This window comes from Trachypithecus francoisi, unplaced genomic scaffold (genome assembly GCF_009764315.1).
Source record: "Trachypithecus francoisi isolate TF-2019V2 unplaced genomic scaffold, Tfra_2.0 Lachesis_group7, whole genome shotgun sequence".
NCBI lineage: Eukaryota > Metazoa > Chordata > Mammalia > Primates > Cercopithecidae > Trachypithecus > Trachypithecus francoisi.
In genome coordinates, this window is record NW_022681472.1 from 80,356,371 (window position 1) to 80,378,747 (window position 22,377).

The 22,377-nt window shown below is 45.4% G+C and overlaps 1 protein-coding gene across 7 annotated transcripts in view; it reads left to right on the top strand.

Moving 5' to 3' along the window:
- Positions 1–22,377, top strand: part of NSMCE2 (NSE2 (MMS21) homolog, SMC5-SMC6 complex SUMO ligase) — a 303,542-nt gene that overhangs the window by 268,415 nt on the left and 12,750 nt on the right. For 3 of the 7 annotated variants that reach the window (XM_033202648.1, XM_033202647.1, XM_033202646.1), the window contains 2 exons: positions 287–393; positions 2,956–3,661. In XM_033202648.1, the coding sequence (XP_033058539.1) occupies positions 287–393; positions 2,956–3,109 (261 nt within the window). In that variant the 3' untranslated portion in view covers positions 3,110–3,661. Of the gene's footprint in view, positions 1–286; positions 394–1,250; positions 1,601–2,955; positions 3,662–9,183; positions 9,539–22,377 lie in introns of those variants that run through there. The other 4 variants (XM_033202650.1, XM_033202649.1, XM_033202651.1 and 1 more) reach the window with 3 other exon arrangements.

Genomic DNA, 22,377 nt, shown 5'->3' on the forward strand with positions numbered 1-22,377 from the left:
GAGTAAAGAAAAGTGCTGGGGGTTGAAAAGTATCCACGGGAGGTTCTTGGGCTGGAGAGAGCTGTCAGTAAATCGTGCCCTTAAGGATCCGGGACTAAAGTCATGGCCTATAGGCCAAGTGACAGTACTGCCACTGGATTCCCTGCATTTCCTTATCTAAAGCCTAATAATTATCTAAAGCCATGAGAATGGGAAGTTAAACATAGAAAGCTCAGGACTAGGACAAAACAGCTACTGGAAGTTGATCATTATCATTCCTGAAAGCCCAACATCTCCTTGATTACAGTTGGAAATGAAGAAGCCAGTGAAAAATAAAGTGTGTGGCCACACCTATGAAGAGGAAGCCATTGTTGGCATTATTGAGTCCAGGCACAAGCAGAAGAAAAAGGCCCGGTGAGTGGACGCAGGGAAGGAAGTGGAGCCTTCCCTAGTGGTAGTCACTCAGAGGTGGTGTGTTCATGCTAGAGGAAAAGACACTTCAATGTCTCTTCTAAATTCCATTCACCTCCCGAATACTGTAAACATGGAAGTGGGCTTTCTGGAAAAACAATACTTGAGGGAAAAATTAGTAATCTGTTCAGGAAGAAGCTGAGGGAACTTCAACCACACCTTCAAAACAGAATAAGGCCAGGCGCAGTGGCTCATGCATGTAATCCCAGAGCTTTGGGAAGCTGAGGTGGGCAGATCACCTGAGGTCAGGAGTTCGAGACCAGCCTGGCCAACATGGTGAAACCACATCTCTACTAAAAATACAAAAATTAGCCAGGCATGGTGGCAGGTGCCTGTAATCCCAGCTACTCGGGAGGCTGAGGCAGGAGAATCTCTTGAACCCAGGAGACGGAGGTTGCAGTGAGCCAAGATTGTGCCACTGCATTCCAGCCCGGGCAACAGAGCTAGGCTCTGTCTCAAAAAAAAAAAAAAAAAAAAAGGTTTAAGTAAATTCGTGGCTAACTCATAAATGATAATTATTTTTTTAATTGGAAGTTTTGCAGAATCTTTAAAAATATACATAATACATATGTTATATATTATTTTATATGTATATCATATATATTATTGATCTTTAAATATATATAATATATATATATACACACACACACATATATATATCTCGTCTTCCTTCCCCTCCTCCCATGACCACGGACGACCATGCTCTGTTCCTGTAATTACACAGAATCCTGAGTTAGCCAGACTGACCGGCATTGACTCAGTTTGGCATTTCTTGTGCTCTTATCATGGATTTGTTGCAGGAATGGAATTGCAGGTGTGACTAGTTCTCAGTTGACTTCTGATAACAGTCCCTTTGATGTGTGGCTTACTTCTCCATTGCCCAGAAATTTGCTGGTCCAGACCTAGAATGGAATTCCCCAGCACTCCTCATCTGGGTGTGGACTTAGAGATAATATATTGGAGACTAAAGATATCTTGATGGTCATTCAGGCAAGTAACTTATCCTTTTTATTCTAGAAGAATAGTGGCTTTGCTGCCTAATGTTTGCAAAATGTAGACATTCTTAGTACATTTTGATCTGTTTTAAGTTTCTGACTTACAGTTGAAATGTCAGATTTCGACCGGGTGCGGTGGCCCACGCCGGTAATCCCAGCACTTTGGGAGGCCGAGGCAGGTGGATCACGAGGTCAGGAGATCAAGACCATCCTGGCGAACACGGTGAAACCCCATCTCTACTGAAAATACAAAAAATTAGCCAGGCACGGTGGCGGGCGCCTGTAGTCCCAGCTACTGGGGAGGCTGAGGCAGGAGAATGGCGTGAACCTGGGAGGCAGAGCTTGCAGTGAGCCAAGATCGCACCACTGCACTCCAGCCTGGGTGACAGAGTAATACTCTGTCTCCAAAAATAGAGGGGGAATTTGGGTTGTTAAATGGCATGGCATGCTTTCTTTTTTCTTTATGGCATGACATGCTTTCTTTCTTTCTTTTTTTTTTTTTTTTTTTCTGTGACTGAGTTTCACTCTTTTTGCCCAGGCTGGAGTGCAATGGTGCGATCTCGGCTTCCCACAACCTCCGCCTTCCGGGTTCAAGCAATTCTCCTGCCTCAGCCTCCTGAATAGCTGGGATTACAGGCATACACCACCACGCCCGGCTAATTTTGTATTTTTAGTAGAGATGGGGTTTCTCCATGTTGGCTAGGCTGGTCTCAAACTCCCAAGCTCAGGTGATCTGCCTGCCTCCACCTCCCAAAGTGCTGGGATTACAGGCGTGAGCCACCGCGCCCAGCCATCGCATGCTTTCGTTAGTTTCCTTATCCATAAATGGATGACAGTCATTGTAATCGCCTCATTGGCATATTTGAAATTTAAATAAGACACATGCAAAGTACTTAAAGTAGCTGGTACACAGTAGGGCTCAGTAAAAATTGTCCCATCATCATCTTCAAACTTGAGCCACTATCAACATCCTCTTCATTTTTTTCCACCATTTACTCTATAGGCATGGAAGAGGAGGACAGTTTTAAAGGAGTAAGATGAGCCAACCTGGAGTTTAGGAAGTTACTCCAATAGCAATGCAGAGATGGATTAAGGAGGCATGAGGCAAAAAAAAAAGTCAGTTAGGATGCTTTTACAGTAGCTTAAGTTATATGAGAGCATAGAGATGCAAGAGTGATTGTGGAGGTATAGTTAACGACATTTGATGACTGAATGTAGGAGAAAGGAAGAAGCAGCGAGGGGTGGCTGACATTTCTCATCTGGGTGTCTAGGACTGTCATTTGCTCATTAGCCTTCAGAGAACGCATGAGAGAGGAACACTCTTATTGGAGGATTGTGATAGACTCAGCTCAGGTCATCCTAAATTCAAGGTCCCAGCAATATAGCCCCGTGGAAGTGTCCAGGAATGCAGCAAATGTGAGTTTTGCAATCAGGGAAGGACTCAGAACTATCGATGTGGATTGGGAGGTTATCAGTGTAGAGGAGTCAACCTGCTCAACTACCATCGCAGACGCAGCTCTGGAACTGATGCATTCACCAGCAGAGAGCCAGCAAACAGGACCTGGGCCTCCCCCACGATATCCACGAGGCCAGAGCCCGACTTCGTTCTGCTCACTGTGACGTCTCAGCACCCTGGTGCCAACCCTCAAAAAACACTTTGTTGACCAGTGAAAAGATCAATCAGCGGAAGAAGACCCCAGCAAAGCAGTCTAAAACATAGCCAGGAGCCAGGAAGAGTGATAAGGGGTGGAGGCTCATGGGAACTTGCGGGCGGGGTGGGCAGGGTTCTAAAGGCCAGGTGCATTTGAGCAGCAGTAGATTAGAACTCAGGGCCTTCTTGAAACCGACTCCAGACGTTTCTGATGAAGCATGAAGTCGTGTCATTTCCCATGATGCACGTTAGAGTGATGAGTATTTCTGTGTTCGCTTTGTTTAGAAACGTCCATGACACATTGTCTCATTTCTTCCTCCTAGATTGTTCTAGTTATGTTTGTTTGTTTAGACTGGAGTTCCAGATCCATTGTGTTCTGGGCACTGCCTGAAATTTACTGTGCAAGCTTCAGGCCCTGGGAAGGCCTCTCTGCACTGGCTTGAGTCAGAATAATATTGTTGAGACTTTAGCCCCAGCCAAGCACAGTAGTTAGAATAATTTCCTAAAATATATCTGTTAACAATAAGCCTATTTATTCGCTTAAAAATAAAGCTGCCTTGTGATTTCCTTTTTTTCTTTTCCTTTTTTTTTTTTTTTTTTTTTTTTTTTTTTAATGTCAGCCACCCCTCACTGCTTCTTCCTTTCTCCTACATTCAGTCAGTCATCAAATGTAATCCAGGCTGGAGTACAACCTCTGCCTCCCAGGTTCAAGCGATTATCGTGCCTCAGCCTCCTGAGTAGCTGGGATTACAGGCACACACCATCACGCCTGGCTAATTTTTGTATTTTTAGTAGAGACAGGGTTTCACCATGTTGTCCAGGCTGGTCTCAAACTTCTGGCCTCAAGTGATCTGCCCACCTTGGCCTCCCAACCTTATGATTTTCATATATTAATATTTCTAACTTGACCACAGTCACTTTTTTGCTTTTTTGTTTGAGAACAGGAAACGTATTTTTAAAAGTCATATTTAAGAGCATGTAGAATAAAATGAAGTTGAACAGAAATGGGTCATTCAACAGCAGAACTCCAGCTTTGTACTTGGAGTTCCTGTTTCAACACTTACTGACAAGCCATTCAACTTTTCTGCCTCAGTTTACTCATCTGTAAAGTGGAAATAACATCAGCATCTCACAGCATTTCAGGGGCCAAAGAAATGGTAGGGAATTCCATTCTAGGTCTGGACCAGCACATTTCTTGGCAGAAGAGAAGCAAAAGCACTTAGTTGAAAGCTCTTTTGGGAGCGAAGAGCGCTAAACAAATAGCTGCAGGGTTGTTAAGACTGAGACTGATAGAGTTGTTATCGCTCCCCGTGCCGCTTAGTGACACATTATTTTAGACTCAGGGGGTGTGAGATAGAATTACTCTCTGTGTTGAGGTATGACAGGAATCCCTCCCACTCAGATTTCCAGAGGTCTCTATAGACCTTCTGTCTACAGCTTGTAGACTAAACCTTGGAATTCTTGGGACCCAGATCCAGGAACTCCCAGGATCATGTATTCTTGAGCGTTTGCAGTGGCCAAGGTTCCCCCACAGCCCTGTGGGACCCCAAGGCCCAGTTCCCTTTGCTCAGCAGTCACCTTTGTGCTTGCCCAGTGCTGCAGTGAAATGCTCTGCTTGGGCAGTGCCTGGAGGTGGGGACCCAGCCGCTCCTTCAAGGCTTGAAGGGCTGACTCCTGCACAGCGATGATGCAGCAACTAAGATCGGGTATTGCCACAATGAACTCGCTCACCAGGATGTCGTGGGATTAATGCCGAATGCTTATGGGGACAGTTCTTTCTCCAGAGGAGGCATGCCCTGATTCAGCACTGTGGCATGATGGCCTTCTCTTATCCTTTCTGCTTTAAAAGCTTGTGTTTATTGGAGATGAAGTGAGAAACAAGTTCTTCCCAGTTCCAGCATCAACCTTGCCTCCAGGAAGTCTTCCCTGAGCCCTTATTCATGCTGGACAAAATGTCATTAGCACCCCATGTCATGCCAACATTGTCAGTGCCGCTGGCTCCTCTCCACGAGCTTCTTGAGAGCGGAAGCTGTGGACTAGAGCAGGAACTGGTGCACGGCAGGACCTGAAGTGAACTCCCCAGTCCTTGACACACATCAGCCTGCTTATTTCCCACCTTATTTGACAGGCTTGTGCTCTGCCTTCATGTTCTTAAAGGGAAAAACTGAGTCACAGAGAATTTAGTCACTTACCCAGAGTGACACAGCCAGGGGGTTTAAGCCCAGGTCTTTGTCACTCTTGAGCCTGCAATTCTGTCAGTAGGCCATCCAGCTCCCCTTAGGAGGGCTTTTTGGTTCATGCCTCTACCATCGGAGTCTATCCCCTCAGTGCCCTGGGCTCCATTCCACTGAAGTGAAGGTGGGTGCCTGTTCTGCAGCTGAGTGTGTGGTTAAGTCCATCAGACATTGTCAGTGTACTCTCATGCACTGACTAAAACCATGATGTCATCAGGAAGTCCTCCCCACCTCACTCTCCACTTCCCTCTCCACTGCTTATTCACTGTCTGGCTATCAGAGTTAAAGCCTTTGCTGGATAGGATGGAAGAAACCAAGGCCAGGCAGTCCAAAGCAGATATTCAGGGTTATGTATTAAGGGAGGGTCATCCCAACAACCTACTTGGACTTACATTTCAATATCATGGAAGCCAAAGTTATGATACTTGGCTTTTCTAGTCACAAAAGTGTCTGTATCCTCTTCATGATCTTAGCTGCTTATTTTCATACAGACATAATTCACTAGGCACGGTGGCTCACACCTGTAATCCCAGCCCTTTGGGAGGTCAAGGCGGGTGGATCACTTGAGCTCAGGAGTTCAGGACCAGCCTGGGAAACATGGTGAAACTCTATCTCTACAAAAAATTTTTTAAAAATTAGCCAGGTGTGATGGTGTGCACCTGTGGGCCCAGCTACTCAGGAGGCTGAGGTGGGAGGATTGCTTGAGCCCGGGAGGCAGAGGTCACAGTAAGCAGAGATAGTGCCACTCCAGCCTGGGTTACAGAATGAGACTCTGTCAAAAAAAGAAAGGAGAAGGAAAGAAAGAAAGAAGAAGGAAAGAAGGAAGGAAGGAAGGAAGGAAGGAAGGAAGGAGGGAAGGAGGGAAGAAGGGAAGGAGGGAGGGAAGGAAGGAAGGAAGGAAAGGAGGGAGGGAGGGAGGAGGGAGGGAAGGAAAGGAGGGAGGGAGGGAAGGAAGGAAGGAGAAAGGGAGGGAGGGAAGGAAGGAAGGAGAAAGGGAGGGAGAGAGAGAGAAAGAAAAAGAAAGGAAAGAAAAAGAAAGAAAGATAAAAAGGAAGGAAGAGAAGGAGGAGGAGGAGGAAGAAGAAGAGAGGAGAGGGGGAGGGAAGGGAACGGAAGGGGAGGGCAGGAGAGGGGAGAATTCACTTTGAGACTTCACAGCACAGGGGGACAGGCTAGGGAAAAATACAGATTTTTAAACTAGTGTAAAACATTTCTCCAACCTTGCCCTAATGTAAAGCCAAATCATCAAAATGATGCATACCTGGGCCAAATCACCCTGATCCTCTTTCATATAATTGCCTTTCTATAATTATGATTTAACACATCATGTACTTGAGTATATAGGGGTTTTTTTTTGTTTTTTTTTTGAGACAGAGTCTCACTCTGTTGCCCAAGCTGGAGTGCAATGGTGCAATCTCAGCTCACCGCAGCCTCCACCTCCTGGGTTCAAGCGATTCTCCTGCCTCAACCTCCCAAGTAACTGGGATTATGGGCACCTGCCACTACGCCCAGTTAATTTTTTTATTTTTAGTAAAGATGGGGTTTCACCGTGTTGGCCAGGCTGGTCTCAAACTCCTGAGCTCGTGTGATCCACCTGCCTCGGCCTCCCAAAGTGCTGAAATTACAGGTGTGAGCCACCGTGCCTGGCCATATTTTAATATTTTAAAAATAAATATTGTTATGAAGCATATTATTTATTTCATTGATTAATGCCCCTCTAATGTACAGACTCCTTGATCCACAGATCAGGGCCAAGAAATACTTTCTCTTTCATGTTGGACTGTTGGGTTTCCTACCAGTAGACAAATTGGAGTTCCCATGACCAACTTGATTTCCTTCTCATTTGCATCTTTAGTGTGGTTTGCATATTTGTTGTTTTGGTCTTAATATCCTGTGCTTTATGGAGAGCTGTCTCGGATCACTGGGCCAGAGCTCTGTGTGGACAGGAGCCATATATTTGTATTTCACAGTTGCATGCTTAGGACCTAGCACAGGGCTGATCCCTAGAAGAGTCAATTAATGCATGAATGGGTACATGCCTGTGTTGGATATATGCAAGGTAGAAATAGATCCAGAACTTTAAAACTTCTTGGAAGAATGATGATGAGGGAACACATGATAGTCACGGGATCAGGAAGGGAATTAACATTATTGAGCACTGTGTTGCCTGTCACCTTGGGAAATAGGGGTTCTCTCCCCATTTTAAATCAGAGGCAAGAGAGGCTCAAGAAGATTATTGTGAATTGCCTATGGTCTCATAACTAGCAAGTAGGTGGTAGAGAGACAATTCAGACCTAGGTTAGCTTGACTCCAAACATTGGGCCTCTAATCTACCAAAATTTGGTTCACTTTGAGAACCAGATTCTTTGAGAAGAAATAGGTGATTTCATCCAGCCCACTGCCCTCAGAGAAGATCACATCGAAGCAGAGCCGTGGCTTGTTTCCACCCCTTTCTGGGTGACTCACACTGATGTCTTCAGCTGCAGCCTTTCCACTGAGTCTCAGTGGTCCACTCAGTCTCTTCTGGGAGAGCTCCTGGGCATCCATTCCAGAGGAAACAGATACCAACCAGGACTGTGGTTCTGTGTTGCAGCCTGTTTTGCCCCATCATTTCCCACTGTGATAAAGGGCACTACCAGTCACTGATCTGCCCAGATGAAGCTCACTTCTTCCCTTTCCCTTACACTCCACAGCCGCTCCGTTGGCAAGTCCTACAGGTTCTATGGTCAAGCGTGTCCTGAAGCTGATCGCCATGCCACCCTTGACCAAGCTGCCCTCACCTCTCTCCTATACCCTGCGGGATCCCCCACGCTATTTTCCCTGCCCCTCTCTTACCTCCCTGCTTTGTGTTCTCCATAAGCAGCCAGAGTAACATTTTCCAGATGTAAACCAAACACACCCCTCCCCCAGCTCAAAAACTTCCAGTGTTTTGTCTTCATATTTAAAATAAAATCCAGTCCAGGTGGTGGCTCACACCTGTAATCCCAGCACTTTTGGAGGCCAAGGGAGGTGGATCACTTGAGGTCAGGAGTTTGAGACCAGCCTGGCCAGCATGGTGAAACCCCATCTCTACTGAAAATACACAAAATTAGCCAGGCATTGTGGCAGGTGCCTGTAATCCCAGCGACTCGGGAGGCTGAGGCAGGAGAATCACTTGAACCCAAGAGGCAGAGGTTGCAGTGAGCCAAGATCACGCCACTGCACCCCAGCCTGGGTGACAGAGTGAGACTCTGTCTCAAAATAAATAAAATAAAATAAAATAAAATCCAAAGCCCCATTGGCCCACTGACCTCACTTCCAACTGCTCTCCCTCTTGCCTGGGTCGCTTCAGCCACATAGAGCTTGCTCTCACTCCAGGGCACCAAGCTGGACGTCCTCAGCACTGCACTCACTACTGCTTTAACCCGGACCACATGCAGACTTGTTCCCATGCTTCATTCTGGGTCCTGCCCAAGATAAGATGTGTTTGGTGAGGCATGCCCTGAGTCCAGCCAAAGAAGCCGTGGCCCCAGCACTGTCTCTTCTTGACCCTGCTTCGTTGCCCTCATAGCCCATAAGGTGACCTGAACTTACAGCAAGCATGTATTTGGTTCGCTAGTGGTAGCCTGTCTTCCTCATTAGAAAGGTAGCTCATGATAAGGTAGGCACTACTCACATATCGCTTGTGTCCCCAGCACCTGGACAGGGCCTGGCTCAGGTAGGGACTCAGCGAATCAATGAATGAGGGCACCTTGGTCCTGACTTTAACACTTTTCCTTTTTCGTTCGAAGTCTTACTTAAACACTGGAGTGTAACAGAAGTTTCTGCTTAAGGCAGTAAAGGGGACTGACTTGATGTTCTTTCTCCCTTGCAGTTGCCCTAAAATTGGCTGTAGCCACACAAATGTAAGAAAGTCAGATCTCATCCAGGATGAAGCACTTAGAAGGGCGATTGAGAACCACAACAAGAAGATACATCATTCCCAATAGGAAAAGCCACCTGCCCGCAGGGACACCAGCAGCCTACCTCCTACCTCAGCCGTCTGTTGAGAGCAGTGCTGACCCCAGCAGTTAGGGACTGGCTGCATAGCATACTTGTTTGGGGTAAAACCTGATGCTTTTATGTGTGCTTGAAAACATGTTTCTAAGTTACACAACAGAAATGCAAGCATATTGTTTATTTTTAAGTGTTCTATAATGTTAAATAAAACTTTGATCATCTGCAGTGTCCTCCCTGCACGCCTCTTGATGTAGGGATTATTCCAGAGGTGCAGGCTTTTCCATTTCAAGGACATCAGACTGATTTTTATAATAGTTTTGGCTAAAGAATGTTTTTCAGCCAGGTGCAATGGCCCACACCTGTAATCCCAGCACTTTGGGAAGCCAGTATGGGCAGATCACTTGAGGTCAGGAGTTGGAGACCAGCCTGGGCAACATGGTGAAACTCCATCTCTACCAAAAATACAAAAATTAGCCAGGTGTGGTGGTGCACACCTGTAATCCTAGCTACTCAGGAGGCTGAGGCAGGAGAATCAGTTGAACCCAGGAGGTGGAGGTTGCAATGAGCCGAGATCACACCACTGCACTCCAGCCTGGGCGACAGAGCAAGACTCTATCTCAAAAAAAAAAAAAAAACAGAATGTCTTTCAAGTGATATTTGAAATTAAAACATATAAAAAACACCCCTATTGCAAGGCATTTTCTGTAAGTATAGTAAATAATAGCATTTGGTTATAAAGCAAAGTCAGTTTACTTTCTTGTATTTATATTGTATATTGACAGTTCCAAACATATAAATGCTTTTATTGTCATTCTGAATGGAATAGAATGCTCCAGTGACTGGCTAATCAGTGCATTGCAGTGATGATTGATGCTTGTAATGAAAACTTTGCTGCAGCCCTCCAAGAACCTAAAGTACCATCAACAGTAACAACATTCCAGCTGCTCTCTGTTTTTCTAGATGGCTTACTACAAGTGACTTTATCCCCCTGAGCATTAGTGTCTTCAGCCATAAAGTGAAGGTGTTCAGCAAGATGCTCTCTAATGTCTCTAAACAACAAGATGCTCCCTGATGCCCTGTGACCCCTCAGAGTCTATGGACTTACACCATCAGTGTCTTCAGTTGAATGTCTTCAATTATATTCTAATTGTGTGATGAGTACCAATCTATTGTCTCCATTGGCAACCTTTTATCAACCTTACTATTTAATTAAAACAAATTTGAAGCATACCCTGATGACACTGGAAAACCAAGAATAGCTAATAATAGCTAACATTTATTGAGTACTTACTGTATACCAGGTGCTATTCTAAGTGCTTTACATTATATTAACTCCTATAATCTTCATACCCCAGTGAGAGAAGCACAGTTCTTACAGATAAGGAAAAGTAGGCACAGAGAAGTGAAGTCACCCATGGAAAGTCAGAGATGGAACTAGGAAATGGCTGAGCTGGGACCATAATCTGGAAAGCCCAGTCCTAAAATCTCCATTCTTAACTCCATACCCTCCTCCTCCCTATTGACTTAATTTAGAAAACGAAAATATATTCGAAGCCCACATTTGGAACCAAAGCTTTTGTAAATAAACAAGTGTGCGTGTGCGTGTGTGTGTGTGTGTGTGTGCGTGCATGTACAAAAAAAGTCTAATTAAAATGGAGACCTACTCGGAGGATCACTCAAGCCCAGGAGTTTGAGACCAGCCTGGGCAAGATGGCAAGACCCTGTCTCTATTAAAAAAGAAATAAGGCTGGGTGCAGTGGCTCATGCCTGTAATTTCAGCACTTTGGGAGGCCAAGGTGGGTGGATCATCTGAGGTCAGAAGTTCAAGACCAGTTTGGCCAACATAGCAAAACCTCGTCTCTACTAAAAATACAACATTGGCTGGGCACAGTGGCTCAAGCCTGTAATCCCAGCACTTTGGGAGACCAAGGCAGGCAGATCATGAGGTCGGGAGATCAAGACCAGCCTTGTCAACATGATGAAACCCTGTCTCTACTAAAAATGCAAAAATTAGCCTTGGTGTGAGCCTGTAATCCCAGCTACTCAGGAGGCTGACATATTAAAATTGCTTGAACCTGGGAAGCAGAGGTTGCAGTGAGCCAAGATTGTGCCACTGCACTCTAGCCTGGGCAACAGAGCTAGACTCTGTCTCAAAAAAAACAAAACAAAACAAGAAAAGAGCCACCCCCATAATTCAGTCACCTCCCACTGGGTTCCCCCAACAACATCTGAGAATTTTAGGAGTTACAATTCAAGATAAGATTTGGGTGGGGACACAGCCAAACCATATCATTCCACCCAGCCCCTCCCCAATTTCATGTCCTCATATTTCAAAACCAATCATGCCTTCTCAACAATCCCCCAAAGTCTTAACTCATTTCAGCATTAACTCAAAAGTTCACAGTCCACAGTCTCATCTGATACAAGGGAAGTCCCTTCTGCTTATGAGTCTGTGAAATCAAAAGTAAGCTAGTTACTTCCTAGATACAATGAGAGTACATGTATTGGATAAATACAGCCATTCCAAATGCAAGAAATTGCCCAAAACAAAGGGACTACAGGGCCTATGCAAGTCTGAAATCCAGTGGGGCAGTCAAATCTTAAAGGTCCAAAATGACCTCCTTTGACTCCATGTCAAATCCAGGTCAAATGGATGCAAGAGGTAGTCTCCCATGGCCTTGGGCAGCTCCACCTCTGTGGGTTTGCAGGGTGTAACCCCCCTTCTGACTGCTTTCATGGGCTGGCATAGAGTATCTGCAGGTTTTTCAGGCACATGGAGCCACCATTCTGGGGGTTGAAGGATGGTGGCCCTCTTCTCACAGCTCCAGTAGGCAGTGCCCCCATAGGGACTCTGTGTGGGGGCTCTGACCCCACATTTTCCTTCCACACTGTCCTAGCAGAGGTTCTCCATGAGGGCCCCACCCCTGCAGCAAACTTCTGCCTGGGTATCCAGGCATTTCCATACATCCTCTGAAATCTAGGTGGAAGTTCCCAAGCCTCAATTCTTGACTTCCATGCACCTGCAGGCTCAACATCACATGGAAGCTACCAAGGCTCGGGACTTCCACCCTCTGAAGCAACAGCCCAGCTGAGACACAGGGCACCAAGTCCCTAGACTGCACACAGCAGAGGGACCCTGAACCCAGCCCATGAAACCATTTTTTTCCTTCAAAACCTCTGGGTCTATGATGGGAGGGGCTGCCCCAAAGGTCTCTGACATGCTCTGGAGACATTTTTCCCCATTGTCTTGGTGATTAACATTTGACTTCTTGTTACTTATGCAAATTTAAGCTGTAGCTGGCTTAAATCTGTCCTCAGAAAATAGGATTCTCTTTTCTATTCCATTGTCAGGCTGCAAATTTTCCAAACTTTTATGCTCTGTTTCCCTTTTAAAACCGAATACCTTTAACAACATCCAAGTCACCTTTGCTTTGCTGCTTAGAAATTTCTTCTGCCAGGGCCGGGCGCGGTGGCTCAAGCCTGTAATCCCAGCACTTTGGGAGGCCGAGACGGGCGGATCACAAGGTCAGGAGATCGAGACTATCCTGGCTAACACGGTGAAACCCCGTCTCTACTAAAAAAAATACAAAAAACTAGCCAGGCGAGGTGGCGGGCGCCTGTAGTCCCAGCTACTCGGGAGGCTGAGGCAGGAGAATGGCGTAAACCCGGGAGGCGGAGCTTGCAGTGAGCTGAGATCGGGCCACTACACTCCAGCCCGGGTGACAGAGTGAGACTCCGTCTCATTAAAAAAAAAAAAAAAAGAAATTTCTTCTGCCAGATACCCTAAATCATCTGTCTTGTTCAAAGTTCCACAAATCTCTAGGGCAGGGGCAAAATGCCACCAGTCTCTTTGCTAAAACATAACAAGAGTCATCTTTGCTCCAGTTCCCAAAAGGTTTCTAATCTCCATCTGAGACCACTTCAGCCTGGATTTCATTGTTCATATCATTATCAGCATTTTGGTCAAAGCAATTCAACAAGTCTCTAGGGAGTTCCAAAATTTCCTACATTTTTCTGTCTTCTTCTGAGCCCTTCAAACTGCAACCTCTGCCTGTTACCCAGTTCCAAAGTCACTTCCACATTTCCAGGTATCATTTCAGCAGCGCCCCACTCTGCTGTACTGTATTAGTTCATTTTCATGCTGCTGATAAAGACATACCCAAGACTGGACAATTTACAAAGGAAAGAAGTTTTATGAACTTACAGTTCCATATGGCTGGAGAGGCCTCACAATCACAGCAGAAGGCAAGGAGAGACAAGTCATGTCTTACATGGATGGTGGCAGGCTAAAAGAGAGCTTGTGCAGGGAAACTCCCATTTTTAAAACCATCAGATCTCGTGAGACTCATTCACTATTACGAGAACAGTGCAAGAAAGACCTGCCCCCATAATTCAATCACCTCCCACCAGGTTCCTCCCACAACACGTGGGAATTATGACAGTTACAATTCAAGATGAAATTTGGGTGGGGACAAAACCAAACCATATCACTAGCCAACATGGTGAAACCCCATCTCTACCAAAAAATACAAAAAATGAGCTGGGTGTTGTGGCGTACACCTGTAATCCCAGCTACTCATGAAGCTGAGAGACAAAATTTGCTTGAACCCGGGAGGCAGAGGTTGCAGTAAGCCAAGATCGCTGCACTCCAGCCTGGGCAACAGAGTGAGACTATCTCAAAAAAAGAGATAAATAATTTTTTTTTAATGCAGGAAATAACTGAATTTGACATCTACTGGGCAGTAAAAGCCACTAAATAATAACATATTTGAGTTTAAAAGCATAGTCTAAGATGGTTGAATTAATTTTGAAAGCACTTTTATGGAATTCAGAAAGTAGTATGATATTCAGTTGTCTACAAACTAAATGCTTTTGAATTTCCTAAGATGCTTTATCTGAATCAGACTTTATGGAGGAAATGATTGTATTTAAACCAGAACAAACATACTTTTCATGGAATGTCGTTCTTTTGTGAAATACTTTGCTTACTAAACAGATAGGGGTAAGCATGAAATTCTTCCCAACATTGGATTTGCATTTTTCCCAACTCTTTCTAAAGAGAATTCTGGAATATTTGTATGGGTACCAATACTAGTTAGAAAAATGCAAAATAACAGTATTTCACTTTTGAAAAGGTATGGTATTTATGTCTTCTGAAATCTTTCCCTTCTTTAGCCTTCAGAAACTGTTTCATAAATTTGTCTAGCCATTCAAAGAGTTTGATGTTGTACACAAAATTGATTTTCATCTTTGAAGGTCTATCATTTGATTGTTAGTATCGGTCTGGCATATTATTAGCTTTTTCTTTTTTTCTTTTTTTTTTTTTTTTGTTGTTGTTGTTGAGACAGTGTCTCGCTCTGTCACCCAGGCTGGAATGCAGTGGCGCAATCTCAGCTCACTGCAACCTCCACCTCCGGGTTGAAGCAGTTCTCCTGCCTCAGCCTCCTGAGTAGCTGGGATTACAGGTGTAAACCACCACATCTGGCCCAATCTGGCATATTTATTAAGTTTCTGTTACAGGAGTTTTTTTTTAATGGAACCATTTCTTCAATTAAAATTATATTCATCTTCTTTAGTAACCCAATGTTTAAGACAGTTTAAAGGAGAGCTGTTCTAGTCAAAGAGGAGGTGGGAGTTGCAGCTCCCCTTTTCCCAGGATAATCCCAGAGTCCTATCTGAGATTACCCCAAGGCCACATGAGTGGCATTTGAAAACTGCACTAGACATTGTAGCAAAATCTTTTTTCAGATATGACTGATTTAAGACTAGGACAATTGTGTAGACATGGCATTTTTTTAAAATGCTAATTATTTTAAGAAACTTTCAACTAGCACATTTAAAACATTACCACACGGCCAGACATGGTGGCTCACGCCTGTAAACCCAGCACTTTGGGAGGCCGAGTCAGGCAGATCACCTGAGGTCAGGAGTTCGAGACCAGCCTGGCCAACGTGGCAAAACCCTGTCTCTACTAAAAATACAAAAAAAATTAGCCAGGCATGGTGGTATGTGCCTGTAATTCCAACTACTTGGGAGGCTGAGGCAGGAGAATTGCTTGAACCCAAGAGACGGAGGTTGCAGTAAGCCGAGATGGTGCCACTGCACTTCAGCCTGGGCGACAGAGTGGGACTCTACCTCAAAATAAATTAATTAATTAATTAATTTTTTTAAAATTACCACAAACTTCAAAAGATAATTTCTCTCTCACCTTATATAAAACTTCAAACATGGAGTATCCAGCTTGAAGCAGTGTCTGAGGGGAGTGCTGCTTTTAGCTGGACCCGCCCTCACGGAGGTTTTATGACAGAGACAAATTACAGGACTGAGAGGAACAAAGGCTGGTGTGAACTGACTGCTTGCCATGCACCAGGCTCAGGTCTAAGTCCCTTAAATGTATCCCCTAAGCTAATTCTCCTGAACCCTCGTTATTACCCCCATTTTACAGATGAGGAAACTGAGGCTCAGAGTCATCAAGTCATTTGCCCAGGGTTACACACTCGTGCACAGTCAGGCCTGTCTTGGAATGGAACAGTGAGTGAGCAGAAGCGCTCTGCCCTGCTGGTGGGCTCTTTGCCCCAGGACCATGGAGGGCACATACAGGCTCAGCAGACCTGCACTTCTATCCCATCTTCCTTATTGCTGTTACTGAGACCATTTCCCAGGTTCACAGACTTCAGTTATCCACGAATTTAGCATAGCTGGGTGATCCTCCCCTCCCTTGTTGTCTCTGCCAGCACCACCAAATCCAGGGCTCCCTCCTTACTTCGCACTAAGACTATTCACCAGCCTCCCAGCTGGCCTCCTGACTTTGCCCCTCTCATATTAACCTACTAGAATACTGATTGGGTAATTTCACATCCTACCCAAAAGCCTTCCTTTCCTACAGAATGATGTCCAGTTCTGGCATTCGAGATTTTACCACAGAGCAGCCCCCTTCCTCTGCAACACTTCCCTCTTTCCCTCCATTCCAACACCCCCTCTCTTTACAGCATAGTTTCTTCCAGGAAGGGAACTAACCCTCCGTGTCCCTGACTAGCACTTAAAGGTGATACTGGGAAAGTCACTTCCCTACCCCAGGCCTCAGATTTCCCACATAAACTAAAACACTTGGATGTCTCCCTAAAGTTTCCTTAAAAGCTATAAGGTTCCACCCGGGTATGGTGACTCACTCTTGTAATCCCAGCACTTTGGGAGGCCAAGGCGGGAGGATCACCTGAGGTCAGGATTTCAAGACCAGCCTGGCCAATATGGTGAAACCCCACCTCTACAAAAATACAAAAATTATCTGGGCATCATGGTGGGTGCCTGTAATCCCAGCTACAAGCTGAGGCAGGAGAATTGCTTGAACCCGGGAGGCAGAGGTTGCAATGAGTCGAGATCACGCCACTGTACTCCAGCCTGGGCAACACAGTGAAACACCATCTCAAAAAAAAAAAAAAAAAAAAGGAAGTAAGATTCCATGTCATATTGTCAATGACTAGGTCCTATGGGAAGTAGAAGGCCCTGTGGAAGGACAGCAGATTGACATGGAAATTAGTACAAACACACACACACATACCCTATTTTAGAGATAGGATCTTGCTCTGCTCTGCCACCGAGGCTGGAGTATAGTGGCACATTCATATCTCACCTGTAACCAACTCCTGGGCTCAGGTGATCCTCTCGCCTCTTAAGTAGCTGGCACCACAGACACGGGCCATCATGCCCAACAAATATTTTTTTTTATTTGTAGGGATGAGGTCTTGATGTGTTGCCCAGACTGGTCTGAAACTCATGGGCTCAAGCAATCCTCCCACTTCAGCCTCCCAAAGAGCTGGGATTACAGGCATGAGTCACAGTGCCTAGCCACAAATTAGTATATAATTGACCAAAATGTGTATATTGAATCATGATGGCGGGTGCCTGTAATCCCAGCTACTTAGGAGGCTGAGGCAGGAGAATTGCTTGAAGCTGGGAAGTAGAAGTTGCAGTGAGCTGAGATCACACCACTGCACTCCACCCTGAGCGACAGAGTGAGACTCCATCTCAAAAAATAATGATAAAATTTTAAAAAATAAAAATAAAGGCTGGGCACGGTGGCTCACATCTATAATCCCAGCACTTTGGGAGGCCGAGGCGGGCAGGTCACGAGGTCAAGAGATGAAGACCATCCTGGCTAACACAGTGAAACCCCGTCTCTACTAAAACTACAAAAAATTAGCCAGGCATGGTGGCAGGCACCTGTAGTCCCAGCTACTGGGGAGGCTGAGGCAGGATAATGGCAAGAACCCAGGAGGTGGAGCTTGCAGTGAGCTGAGATCCGGCCACTGCACTCCAGCCTGGGCGACAGAGTGAGACTCCATCTTAAATAAATAAATAAATAAATAAAAGTAAAAAGTCTGGAGCCTTTTGATTGGGAGACGGGCTGGGGTGACTCATGTGGGTAGATTACCCAGCTGTATGGAGATTGTTATGTTTTGGAAATCTGCCTTCTAGCTGTGTCAGATTTGTGGAGAGGTGATGACTATTCTGAAGAGAAGGCAGGTAAAACTGAAGGAAACAGGAACGCTTTTACATTGCTGGTGGAAATGCAAGTTGATGCAGCCACTTTGCAAACTGTTTGGTTTTTAAAAAAAAATATTAACGCACAACCCAGCAATTCCATTCCTAGGTATCTACCCAAAAGAATTAAAAACATGTTCATACAAAGCCTTCTGTATAAAAGTTCAGGCCGGGCATGGTGGTGGCTCACGCCTGTAATCCCAGCACTTTTGGAGGCCGAGGCAGGCAGATCACCTGAGGTCAGGAGTTTGTGGCCAGCCTGACCAACATGGTGAAACCCCGTCTCTACTAAAACTACAAAACTTAGCCGGGCATGGTGGCACGTGCCTATAATCCCAGCTATTTGGGAGGCTGAGGGGCAGGAGAATCACTTGAACTCAGGAGGCGGAGTTTGCAGTGAGCCAAGATCACGCCATTGCACTCCAGCCTGGGCAACAAGGGAGACTCTGTCTCAAAAAAAATAATATTATTATTAAATAAATAAATAAATAAAAAGTTTATAACAGCATGATTTATAATAGCAAAAAAAAAAAATTGGAAACAATCCAAATATTCAATTGGTGAGTGGGTAAACAAAATGTGATAAATTCATACAATGGAATACTACTTGGCAATACGAAGGAATGAAGTCCTTTTTAAAAAACCATGTGTGTCAATGTCAGAGTTCGAGACCAGCCAAGGCAGGCGGATCACCTGAGGTCAGGAGTTCGAGACCAGCCTGGCCAACATGGTGAAACCCTGTCTCTACTAAAAATACAAAAAATTAGCTGGGAGTGCTGGTGGGCACCTGTCATCCCAGCTACTCGGGAGGCTGAGGCAGGAGAATTGCTTGAACCCAGAGGCAGAGGTTGTAATGAGCCGAGATCACGCCATTGCACTCCAGCCTGGGTGACAGAGCAAGACTCTGTCTGGAAAAAAAAAAAAAGAGAAGAGTGTGTGTGTGTGTGTGTGTATTATGTGCTGAGAGTATTTAAGATCTACTCTCTTAGTAAATTTCAAGTGTACGATGCTTTATGATTGTGGTCACCATGCTATACATTAGATCAGCTGATAACTGCAAGTTTGCACCCTTTGACGCACATCTTTGCGTTTCCATACCCCAGACCCCTGGTATCCTCCCTCCTACTCTGTTTCTGTGAGTGGGAGTGCAGCGCATATGGATGTGGAAAACATCCTCAGTGAAAGAAGCCAGTCACAGAGATCACATAGGCTATGAATCCTCTCACACAAAATGTTCAGAAAAGACAAATCTGGAGGGTCAGAAAGATTAGTGGTGGCCTGGTCTGGGGGTGGCAACGGAGAGGGAATGCATGAGAGACCCTCTGGGGTTAAGGGAAATTGGATTGTGGTGGAGGTTGCACAACTCTGAATTTACCAAAACTCATTGAATCCAGTACTTTCTTTTTTTTTTTCTTTTTTTCTTTTTTTGAGACAGGGTCTTGCTCTGTTGCTCAGGCTAGAGTGCAGTGATGTGATTTCAGCTCGCTGTAGCCTCAACCTCCCAGGCTCAAACAATTTTCCCACCTCAGCCTCCTGAGTAGCTGGGACTGCCAGTGTGCGCCTCACAAAGTGCTGGAATTACAGGCATGAGCCACTACACCTCGTGGACTTCTTCCTTTTTAATGAACAAATACAGAATTGGTTTTAAAACCAAATTAAAAAGCAAGATACGATTATGAAAGGAAGCAACTCAAGGATCTTTTGTCACAAACACCACAGACCAGAAGAGCAGTGCTGTTAAGAAACGAGTCCGCATGCTGCTGGGATGTATGGAAAAGGCTGCGGTGCAGTCAGGAAGACAGGCCATGAGGCTCTGCGTGAGGCCCGGAGGTGAGTTTTTAGGCTATTTATGGTGACCACAGTTCACAAAGAATGTGAAGACACTGATTCGTCCAGAGAACAGCATAAACAAGGCTATTTAGGGATGGTAAGACTCAGATGCTATATTGAAAAGAACTGGGATGTTTTTGCCCACAGAGAAAAAAACTTAGGCTTCTTTTATAGAAAATATGGGACTCTGGCCAGGCGCGGTGGCTGAAGCCTGCAATCCCAGCACTTTGGGAGGCCTAGGCAGCTGGATCACTTGAGGTCAGGAGATCAAGACCAGCCTGGCCAACTTGGTGAAACTCTGTCTCTGCTAGAAAATACAAAAATTAGTTGGGTGCGGTGGCTCACGCCTGTAATCCCAGCTACTCTTGAGGCTGAGGCAGGAGAATTACTTGAACCCAGGAGACGAAAGTTGCAGTGAGTCCATGCCTAGGCGAGAGAGCGAGACTCCATCTCAAAAAAAAGAAAATATGCGACTATGTCATGAATATGCCACAAGACGATTAACATATTAATATGTACCATGAAAAGGCCAATTCAACAGTCTTTGGGACTCAGAAGAAGAAAAACTTAGCATAACAGGTCTCATGAAGGGACCCCTGGTCGACTCCCAAGGGACTGTGGATAAAATTCAGGAAGTTTATAAATTGGCATGGGGAGAAAACTGCTTCTTTACTAACCTGTAATTGGAATTTAGCATCTCCCTCAATTCTGAATACAGGCAATGAACTCCAATAGAATTAGCAGTACCTGTGACTTTATCACTAACAAAAGTGATAAACAGGCGGGGCGTGGTAGCTCACACCTGTAATCCCAGCACTTTGGGAGGCCAAGACGGGCAGGCAGTTCACGAGGTCAGGAGTTCAAGACCAGCCTAGCCAATGTGATGAAACCCCATCTCTACTAAAAATATAAAGATCAGCCAGGCGTGGTGACGCGTGCCTGTAATCCCAGCTGCTCAGGAGGCTGAAGCAGAAGAATCCCTTGAACCCAGGAGGCAGAGGCTGCAGTGAGCCAAGATCATGCCACTCCACTCCAGCCTGGGTGACATAGCAAGATATCATCTCAAAAAAAAAAAAAAAGTGATAATATTTTCATATTACATTACTGTTGTTATGAAGATAAATTTACCATCACTTCTTATAAAATGCATTACTTAGTTTGTTTCTTGCAATTACAGAATAACAGACATTGGATTGATCTTCCCACCTTTAACAGCTAAAAATCTAGATGTCATTGATGAAACAGTGGTTTTCAGACATTAGACAACAGGCAGCACAGGCCAGTGATAGGGGAGGGAAACAAACAAACCAGCTCAGCCCAATGACTGCTCGGTGCCCAGAGAGTGCCCAGGCCAGTGTAGAGCCAGGGAAGCCCATGTGGCCCTGCCAGTCTGTCTGCGCTGAGTGGACAGAGTTGATGAAGGAGGCCAAGCAGTACAGAATTCGCAGGGCAACACTGAAAAGAGAGAGCTGCTCAGCGAGCCCCTGGAGCCTGCAGCCAAGTCATCATCAGCATGTGCTTGTGAGGAAACCACCTGAGGCTGGGAAAGAACCACGTAGGAGGAGAGGTAACAAAAACTGGAGCTCACATAGACCCAAGAATATTTCCTTTTCCCACCAGCCAGTGTAGAAAGACTCATAATTGATGATGCATCAGGTGGAAATCTAGCCCTAGACTAAAGGATGCTCTCGGACTGCTTAATGATGCTTAAAGATACACCTCCAGGCCGGGCGCGGTGGCTCCTGCCTATAATCCCAGCACTTTGGGAGGCCAAGACATGGATCACCTGAGGTCAGGAGTTTGAGAACCAGCCTGGCCAACATGGCAAAACCCCATCTCTACTAAAAATACAAAAATTAGCCTGGTGTGGCAGTGCGCGCCTATAATCCCAGCTACTTGGGAGGCTGAGGCAGGAGAATCGCTTGAACCTGGGAGGCGGAGGTTGCAGTGAGCCGAGATCATGCCACTGCACTCCAGACTGCGAAGAGCAAAACTCCAGGCAGCAAGAGGAAAACTCTGTCTCAAAAAAAAAAAAAAAAAATACACCTCCAAAGCAGGGGCAGCAAAACTGTGTGTGAAGGGCCAGAGAGTTAATATTCTCAGCTTTGCAGGAGGATATACAGTCTCTGTTGCAGCAACTCAACTCTGCCCTTGTAGCACGAAATGCAGACAATATATAAATGCATAAGAGTGGCTGTGTTCCATGAAGTTATTTATAGACCGAATTTTTTAAATTTATTTTTCACCTGCCACAAAATATTATTCTTTTGATATTTTCAACCACTTAAAAATGTAAAAAGCATTCTTACCTCATTAATCATACAAAAGCAGAGGTGGGCAGGGGGCAGATTTGGCCTATGGGCTGTAGCTTGCTGACATTTTTTTTCTCTTTTGAGACAGAGTCTCACTCTGTCGCCCAGGCTGGAGTGCAGTGGCACGATCTCAGCTCACTGCCAGCTCCACCTCCCGGGTTCAGGCCATTCTCCTGCCTCAGCCTCTCAAGTAGCTGGGACTACAGGCACCTGCCACCATGCCCGGCTAATTTTTTGTACTTTTAGTAGAGACGGGATTTCACCATGTTAGCCAGGATCGTCTCTATCTCCTGACCTTGTGATCCGCCCGCCTCAGCCCCCCAAAGTGCTGGGATTACAGGTGTGAGCCACTGCGCCAGGCAAGAATGCATTTTTTAAAATGTTGT